General features: G+C 40.1%; 1 protein-coding gene across 1 annotated transcript; it reads left to right on the forward strand.

The window, feature by feature from the left end:
• Positions 1-6,933: 6,933 nt before the first annotated feature.
• On the forward strand, positions 6,934-9,468 carry LOC107632711 (Concanavalin A-like lectin protein kinase family protein). Its single transcript, XM_016336379.3, has 2 exons — positions 6,934-8,560; positions 8,656-9,468. The coding sequence occupies exons 1-2, from the start codon at positions 7,145-7,147 to the stop codon at positions 9,226-9,228; spliced, it is 1,989 nt and encodes a 662-aa protein (XP_016191865.2). The 5' UTR covers positions 6,934-7,144; the 3' UTR covers positions 9,229-9,468.
• The last annotated feature ends 642 nt before the right edge of the window (positions 9,469-10,110 follow it).

The following is a 10,110-nucleotide window of genomic DNA, read 5'->3' on the forward strand; positions in this document are numbered from 1 at the left end:
ACGACGCTCCCGCGTGACTTTGCAGCGACCTGTACGTACCAGAAATCGCTGGGGGTGATTTCTGGTCTATTTTTGACCCAATGTTTGGCCCAAAAAACACAGATTAGAGGCTATAAAGTGGGAAAATCAATCCATTTATTGATACAACATTAACAATTCATTCAACATTCAATATACACAATTTTAGGTTTTAGATGTAGTTTTTAGAGAGAGAGAGGCTCTCTCCTCTCTCTTAGGTTTTAGGATTAGGATTTCTTTTATTTTATGGTTATTACTTCAATCCAGGTTCAATGTTCCCAACTTTAATTTTATGTTCTCTTCTACTTTTAGTTACTCTAATGCTTTTACTTGTTAATTATTTATGTTGCCAAATTGGCTTATGAATCTTTCCATGTTAAATTTGAATATTCTATTTAATATAATTTGAGGTATTTCAGATTTATGGTTGTTTTATTCTATTTATGATACTTTCAATTTAATTTAAATTTTTCTACTTTTGGTTTTAGTTAAGTAATTGGTAACACTTGAGTTGTCAAACTCAGCGGTTGATTGAGAATTGGAAACTGCTGATTGATTTGGATCCCTCTAAAGCTAGTCTTTCCACAGGAGTTGACTAGGACTTGAGGAATCAAGTTAATTGGTCCACTTGACTTTCCTTTATTTAGTAAGGGTTAACTAAGTGGGAGCAATAACAATTCTCATCACACCTGATAAGGATAACTAGGATAGGATTTCTAGTTCTCATACCTTGCCAAGAGTTTTCTTTATAATTATTCATTTATTTTTCTTGCCATTTAAATTACTTGTTCCTTATTTCAAAAATCCAAAAATATACCGTTTTCCATAACCAATAATAAAACACACCTCCCTGCAATTCCTTGAGAAGACGACCCGAGATTTGAATACTTCGGTTATAAATTTTATTGGATTTTGTTACTTGTGACAACCAAACTTTTGTACGAAAGGATTCTTTGCTGGTTTAGAAACTATACTTACAATACGATTATTTTTATAAAATTCTTTACCAGCAGTTAATCTAGTTCGTCAATAGTAAATAGGATATACTGTGATTCATTGGTTGTATTTGACAATATTTTGTTTAACTTGTTTAAAAAAGCAAACAATGCTTCTTTGAATGTATATATGTCAATATTAATGTAAATGCTAATCTATGTATCTAATCTTAATATAAATAATTTTTCAATGTATTTAATGTATTCATCTGAGATGTTAATTTATAAATCTTTTGGAACTGTCTGGCTGCTGTTTTATTCCAGGTTCTCAGTGATTGCAATCAGTGTATTTACAAATACATTAGTAACACCAAAAAACACAGTGAACTGAAATTCATACACTAGCCGAACTGAAAGTTTCAAACACGCTGAACCCTGAACCCTAAACCCCTAAAACCCTAAAACCCTAAACCCCTAACCCTCTAAAACCTTAAAGCCTAACACTAACCTCTAAACCCTAAACCCTAAACCCTAAGCCCTAATCTCTAATCCCTAAACCCTAATCCTTAAACCCTAAACTCTAAACCCTAAAACCCTAAAGCCTAACACTAAACCCTAAACCCCTAAACCCTGAACCTCAAACCCTAAACGCTGAACACTGAACCCTGATTCCCAGTTTTCAAAACAAATTCTAATTATTCAACTTAGAAATTAATACACTAGACGAATAAAAAAATTACATATATCAATATAGAATTTCACAAACAAAGTGACTATTCATTAAACACTAACAACAGTCAGAAATTACCCCTACTATAACCATGGTGAACCGAAATTTGCTCATAGGTGATGCCAGGGCATTTTGGCCAGTTTCACTGACCTTTTCTTTACTGTTTTTAAGGTAGTTTCATGCATTTTTTTAGAAAATAAGCTAGTTTTGGGTAGATATTCACTTACATCTTGATTCAAGCATACATTGTGCACTTTACATGATTTCATGAGAATTTTGCATGAATTATATGACAAATTGGATGATGCATGACTCATGACTTGGACTAGAACTTTGATGCACTTTGTTGCTTGATTTCAGGACAAAGGAAGTAAAGAAGAACCACGTTAGCAGTCACGTTAGTCCCACTAACGTGATCTCTAACGTGGAATGGGTGCTAACTTGCAAAGTTAATGAGAAAGGTAATCGCCAATAACGCCCTCGAAGCCATCATAAGCCCACGTTCAGAGTCACGTTAACTAAGTTAACGTGAAATCTAACGTGGAAGAAGACAACTAGGCCAACATTAGTGACACTCTCCTTTGTCACTAACGTTGGACCAAGCTCATAATTGGCCACGTTAGTTGCCACGTTAACTTAGTTAACGTGGACTCTAACGTTAAGAAGCAAAAGAGAAGCCAACGTTAGTGACATTCACCTTTGTCACTAACGTTGGCCAAGCCTCCATAAGCCACGTTAACTCCCACGTTAACTTAGTTAACGTGGAAGCTAACGTGGAGAGAGCAATTGATAGCCAACGTTAGTGACACTTACCTTCGTCACTAACATTGGGGTGAACCACCAAGAGCCACCATGAGCAACGTTAACTCCCACGTTAACTTGGTTAACGTGGAAGCTAACGTGGATAAAGAGATGATGAGCCAACGTTAGTGACACTCACCTTTGTCACTAACGTTGGGGATGCCTAGCATTACTACGTTAGAAGCCATGTTAACCTAGTTAACGTGGACTCTAACGTGGAAAAGGGGTACATTGGAACGTTAGTGACAAAGGTAAGTGTCACTAACGTTCTCGAAGAATTGGCATTGCTACGTTAGAAGCCACGTTAACCTAGTTAACGTGGACTCTAACGTAGAGACAAGGGAGGACTCTCCACGTTATTGGGAAAGGTAAGTCCCAATAATGTGTGCGAAGGACTAAGAGGCAACGTTAGTGGTCACGTTAGTGCCACTAACATTAAAGTCAACGTGATCATATTTGGGTTAGGAACGTTAGTGAAAAAGGTGATTGTCACTAATGTTCTCGAACCCACACTTTCACTTAACGTTGACACCACTAACGTCCTAAGTCAAAGTCCCTGCCTACTTCACCTTTTCTCTCTGCAAGCAAAGCTAAGCCCAATGAAAAGGATAACTGCTTCAAACTCAAGATTCAGAGGCCCATACCCAAGACTTGAAGAGCCAACTAGAAGATGAGAAGAGTAGTATATATAGGAGTAGCTTTGAATTAGTTAGAGAGTTTGGAAACTTTAGGGAGCCTTTGGCATAGAACTACTCTCTGTATTTTACTTTCTCTGCACTTCTAATTTTACTTTCATCATGTATTCTCCATCTTGGTTTTCATTTTCCAGAGCTATGAACAACTAAACCCCTTTCATTGGGTTAGGGAGCTCTGTTGTAATTTGATGGATCAATATTAGTTTTCATTTTCCTTCTTCTATCTTTTCTCTTGATTTTACTAGAAAGCTTTCGATCTTCATCCAATTGGGTAGTTATCTTGGAAAAGAAGCTATTCATACTTGGATCTCTTCTGAACCTTGAAAGAGGAATGAAGAGATCATGATAGAAATGCTTTCTCATGCTGGACCAAATTGGGTTTGGATGGATATGTGACTATAATCCTACCAACAACTTGATTTGGGAAATGCATGTGGTATAATCAGTGACCATACTTCATCTCTTCTCATGAGCAATTGACCAAGGAATTGGCTATTGATCAAGATTTGAGAGATTGAATTACCAAAAATTGGAATTCGATCACTTAAGATTGCCAAGGAGATCAATGAATGCATTGATTGAGGAAGAGATGAAAATGAACTTGATCCAGAGAATGCAACATCTCCTGAGCCCAATGAACTCCCCATTTCTGATCTTACCCATTCTCTTTAATTTCTGCCATTTACTTTTATGAGTAATTATCCCATTCCCGTTTAAGATTCTGCAATTTACTTTCCGCTATTTACATTCAGCTCTTTATTTCTAGCATTTACTGTTTCTGCTATTTACTTTCCCGCCATTTAATTTTCTGCAAATCTCAAATCAAATTCTGGTTTGCTCAACTAGAACATTCCTCTAATTAAAGTTGCTTGATCAATCAATCTCTGTGGGATTCGACCTCACTCTATTGTGAGTTTTTACTTGACGACAAATTCGGTACACTTGCTGAAGAAAATTTGTTGAGAGACAAGTTTTGTGCGTATCAATGGGTGAACAACAATTTACATTAATAAAAACTAAAACTTGTACAATTCTCTCTTGGATAATTCATATCTGGTGCATTGTAAAGAGTGGAGCTTGACTGAATCGATCATGCGGAGTCTAAAAGGTTCAACTACAAAAGACAGAATTAATTGTATATTAGCAAAATGAACAATTGATTTTTAACTAATCAAAAGCAAGTCAATTTTAACTCACTTGGAGCTGTCTTTTTCTTTTTCTTCATGGCATTTGAGATCTTTTTTTCCAGGTTTGATCCAAGTCTGTTCTTGAGCCGACCTCTTGTTTTGACACATGGTGGGCTTTGAAGGTCATTCACATTGCTTAATGTCACTTCTTCGTGCGTTAATAAACTTTTTCCTTTGCTTATCTGTTGATATTCTTCCATCTCCGCCATGACCTTGTCAAATGCTCGGTGTAGAATCCCGGTCAACTCTTCAGACTCGGATGCAAATTCACATATATTGTGCGACCGAAACACCAATTCGTCAAATCTCTTACTTTTCAGCTCCAGTAGAGGTTCATCTTGGCTGCTCTTGATGTGTGTATGCCTCCTCTTTATGTTCTTGCTCCAGTGTTCCATTATGTATTTCGGTGTCACGTTATCCACTCGCTCAAAGCTTAGGACGCTTAGCGAATGGCAGCACAATATGCCCCTAGACTCAAATAGCAAGCAATACCACTTCACATCTCGTGATACTGCGTCGTATGTGACGAAAAACTTGTTGAATGTGGAGTTGGAAACCTGCTCTATGACTTCATATATTGTGAAACCTAGGGTGGAATGCATTGATCTTGTGATACAGTTCACTTTGCCTCTGAATTGAGCTTGAACTTCCCTGAACTTCTCATGGGTATATACATGCTGAAACCGTGCCTCTATTGCTGATTTTGTTGCGCACGGTATCATGGTGTGAAAATCTGCAGCATCAAATTCACTCTCTGCTTGCTCTCTGCTTGCTAGGCAATTGTCATATTGCTTCACAAATTGTCTCAAGGAGCTATTCAGTGTGATGAACTTGTTGAAAAATGAATGCATGCTCTCTAAAATGAATATATATGAATGAACCGAATACCTGTTTGTGTTATAGGTGGTGTCAAATGAAACCACGTCTCTAAAATAATCAAATGCAGCCCTGCTTCTTGCATCAGCCTAGAATGCATGTTTAATACAGTGATCACCTTCAAGGTTGAGCTCAAAGAAGAAATTTTGGTTTTTCTCTTTCATTCTTACTAGGTACTTCCCAAATTCTTTGGCATCGTCTTCTTTGGAAATATTCCGTACTTCCCTTGTGATGTAATTTCTCACATCTTTTTCAATAAAACCTAGTTCACGATGGCTGCCAGCTGCTACCACAAATGATTGGTAAGTTTTGTCCGGTCTGATTCCGGCTTCTTCGTGGGTTTCAATGGTGCGACGCACAAACATACTAAGCTCCCTGTGTTGTTTGAGCATCTCAACCTGGTCTGGACAGTAAGGATGTGAGTGATTCAGAACAACTTCGGAAATTGTCCAACACTGTCGTCCTTCATTATGTGTACATAAATCCTGGCTGGACAGTTTAACCCAGCTGAGGGGTTTGTCTTTAGAGTTTGAGATATTTTGGATTTCCACCACCCCTCTCTGGTGCATACAATTAGTTGATTCTTAATTTTGTCTCCATCCCAAGTCGTGTTCCTTATTTTGGTAGAAAAACCAGAAAGTTTGGAATAATGTTTATAGAACTTTGTAGCTTCTTCTAGTGTCTCAAAAATCATCCCCACCTTTGGGACAAATCTTTCATCCACAACATAGCTGATCTGCACGATGAACCAAAAATGTCACGGTGAAACGATTCTATAATACTTACCGAACCGAAAGGTTACTAACAGTAAACGAAAGATAATTCATTATACAAAACTAAATTCAAAACAACTCTGTCTACAATTTAGATAGTATCAATTCAATTCAATTCAGATTCAGATCACCTCCGTCCATTCAATTCAATTCAAATAAAATTAGCAACTGCATTCCATTGAATTCGATTCAAAATTCAATAATCCAAACCTCATCAAATTGATGCGTTTCCGAAGAATAATTGCACTCATTCAACTGATTTGAAGTTGATTCATTCATTGTTTCAATTCAAAACTCCAGATCGAAGAAAAAACAAAGAAGAAGAAGAACGACGAAGCTAGTTACGTCAAAGTCAATCCAAATCTATAATGCAGAGAACAAGAAATTTTATTAAGAAGAAGAAGAAGAAGAAGAAGAAGAAGAAGAAGAAGAAGAAGAAGGTTTACGCTGAAAAAGGTTTACGTTCAGAAAAGTTTATCACGAAGATGTATAACAAACGACTGTAGAGTGAGGGACGCACGTGTGGAGGAAGTTACTTGGATAACATCTATGTATTTTTTACATGGATGTAGAGTTTTTCCGATATTTTTATACGATATATATATATATATATATATATATATATATTTCAAGTGACTAATTTTAATATACTGATAGAGCTGGTAATAGATAGGGTAGGGTAGGATTTAGACTCTACTCTAACTTATCCACGAGTTGAAAATTTTATTAAAACTCTACCCAACTCTATCTGAGAGTTGAGAATCTCTCAACCCTAACCCTACCTGCATCTTAAAGTTCTAAATCCTATCCTACCCTACTCTATCTTACTTGCAGAAATATTAAATTTTTTTAAAATAAATATAAAATTCAATCATTTCAAATACCTATTAATAAAATAAAAAGTAAAAACATGGATTTGGTTAGTTCAAGGTCCAAAAAGTAACACACTCAAACAAGTTTATCTGATGATGGATCAGCAACTGTTGGCACTTTCGAGGTTACTAGTCGCTGAATATTCAAAGGTCAACCCAATAAAACCCATCACATTTCTCATAGCAACAACTAAACATCAACTCAACTCCAATTTTAGTCATGTCCCCGTAATTGGCAAACTTCCCGGCGACCCACCATGGACACCCTCCAATTTTTCCTCTTCATATTCCAGCTTTTACTCTGCCTCAACCCAATCTCCGCGGTGGACTTCCTCTTCAACTCCTTCACTGGCATCACCAACACCACCAACGTGACCCTCATCGCCGACGCACTCGTAGACTCCTCCGTCGTCCGCATGACCAACGACTCCAACCAATACTCCTTCGGCAGAGCCTTCTACCCTAAAAAAGTCACCATCAAGAAACCCTTCCCTTCTTCTTCTTCTTCAAGCAACTTCTCTTCCTTCTCAGCCTCCTTCGTCTTCTCCATCTTGCCGCAGATCCCGACGAGTCCCGGCTTTGGCCTCGCTTTCGTTCTCTGCAACACAACCTCCCCTCCCGGCGCACTCGCCAGCCAGTACTTCGGTCTCTTCACCAACGCCACCTCACCTCCCCTGTTCCCGCTCCTCGCCGTCGAGTTTGACACAGGCCAGAACCCTGAGTTCGGCGACCCCGACGACAACCACCTCGGCATCGACCTCAACAACATCGTCTCCAAGAAAACTCAGTCCGCAGGGTACTACAACTCCACCGGAGGATTCGTCCCCCTTCGAATGCGAACGGGACAGAACGTTCACGCTTGGATCGATTTCGACGGCGAGACTATGCAGATCAACGTCACCGTCGCTCCGGCGGGCCTTCCCCGCCCGATGAAGCCAACTCTCTCGTACACAGACCCGGAAATGGCGAACTACTTGTCTTCTGATATGTTCGTTGGGTTCTCTGCTTCGAAAACCAATTGGATCGAGGAACAGAGAGTACTCGCATGGAGTTTCAGCACTTTAGGTTCCGCAAGAGACATAAACACAACTAATTTACCAGCTTTCCAGCCTACAACCTCCTCTTCCTCTCTCTCCGGCGGCGCAATCGCCGGAATCGTTCTCGGCTGCGTCGCTTTCGTGGCAATCTTGGTCTCGATCTGTTACCTGTGGTGGCGAAAGAAGATGAAGGAGCAAGAAGAAGAGATCGAGGATTGGGAACTGGAGTACTGGCCCCACAGATTCTCCTACGACGAACTCAGAACCGCAACGGGAGAATTCAGGAGGGAGAATCTTCTAGGCTCCGGCGGGTTTGGAAGAGTATACAGAGGAATGCTTCAGAACAAAACAGAGGTTGCGGTGAAATGCGTCAACCACGACTCAAAGCAAGGCGTGAGGGAATTCATGGCGGAAATTTCAAGCATGGGGAGACTGCAGCACAAGAACTTGGTCCAAATGAGAGGGTGGTGCAGAAAAGGAAACGAGCTTATGCTGGTTTATGACTTCATGCCCAACGGGAGCCTCAACAAGTGGGTGTTTGACAACCCGCCGAAGCTTCTAGAATGGGGGAGGAGGCGAAGGGTGCTCGTCGACGTGGCGGAGGGGCTCAACTACCTTCATCACGGGTGGGACCAGGTTGTTATCTATGCCTACCAACTGTTTGAAAACAAGCATCCTACAGTATTATTACTATTTTAATACTCATTCATGTTCGTATCTGTGCAAGGTAGGTTGTTATTCACAGGGATATTAAGTCTAGTAATATCTTGCTAGACTCTGAAATGAGGGGGAGGCTTGGGGACTTTGGTTTGGCGAAGCTATACCAGCAGGGGGAGGTTCCCAACACCACGCGTGTCGTTGGCACATTGGGGTACCTCGCGACAGAGTTGGCTACCGTGGCGGTGCCAACTTCGGCAAGTGATGTTTATAGTTTTGGAGTGGTGCTTTTGGAGGTGGCATGTGGGAGGAGGCCCATTGAGACGTCGGCGGCGGAGGAGGAGGTGGTGCTAATTGACTGGGTGAGGGAGCTGTACGCCCGGGGGAGGATGTGTGACGCTGCGGACCCGAGGATTGAAGGGGAGTATGAGGTTGGGGACATGGAGATGGTGCTCAAGCTTGGGTTGGCTTGTTGCCACCCTGAGCCTCAGAGGAGGCCAACGATGAAGGAGGTGGTTGCAGTGCTTGTGGGGGACAATGTTGCGGAGGAGCCGGGGAAAGTGTTGTCTGATTTGGTGCGTGGCGACGGTGGTGGTCCGGAGAAAGAGGAGGAGACCACGGCTTTACAGGGAAACCTTCCGGATTGACTGCATATAATTGGACTCCTTTTCTTTTTCAGTTAATTTGGATTTTTATTTTGGTGTTGAAATTTTATAGCGTGGTTTGGTGGTTAAGGATTGTATTAAATTAACATTGTATTTAATTTGTTTCCAATTGTTTATTCGTTGAATTTCAGATCCAACGGATAATCTATTGGTTGTTACTTCACGTACAAGTCCTTTGTAATAGATGCTGAGTAAAGCAAAATTGCTTACTCCGTTCCAAAACGATGTCACAAATGTAAAGCAAAATTGCTTCCTTCGGGCTTTTTTGAGGCCGCGTTTGACCAGTTGCCGTCGTCCGAGTTCCTTACGAAGAGGTGGAGGTGGTATCTGCAAGAGATTTCAATGTTTAAGTTAACAAGGGTTTAAAGTAGATTTTTAGTAGATTAGGTCCTGAATATACTTGAGAATGTCAATGTATTTATAGTAGAATAGATAATCACCTTTTAGTGTAGTTCTATCTTTGATGGTAGATAACTGTTTTTTTAGAGAAGTTGTTGAGATCTCCTTTTCTCGATAAATGGAAGATATCTTAGGAATTAGTTACTTGTTTAGATAAGTAGGGCTGAACTGCTGTCGTCGCGCCTGACCTCTGTGAGGTCGGGTACAGAGGTCGGGTAGGTGTAGATGAGGCCACATCTCTTGAATTAATTTTTATTCATTTTGGGTTTGGCCATATTTTGAGCTAAGATATGAACAGTGTTCCTATTTGAGTTTGAACCTTCACTAGCTCAGATTCAAGCATTTGTAGGTCAGACTGAATTTTTTTTTGTAGATTTAAAACACCAAATTGGGGAAACTGCCTTCCTTGGGACTAGGTCGGGTGCTCGACATGATTTAAAATGTGAAGTGTTACGTCTTTTCGTA

Source organism: Arachis ipaensis, chromosome B1 (assembly GCF_059453495.1).
Source record: "Arachis ipaensis isolate K30076 ecotype BB chromosome B1, ASM5945349v1, whole genome shotgun sequence".
Lineage (NCBI taxonomy): Eukaryota > Viridiplantae > Streptophyta > Magnoliopsida > Fabales > Fabaceae > Arachis > Arachis ipaensis.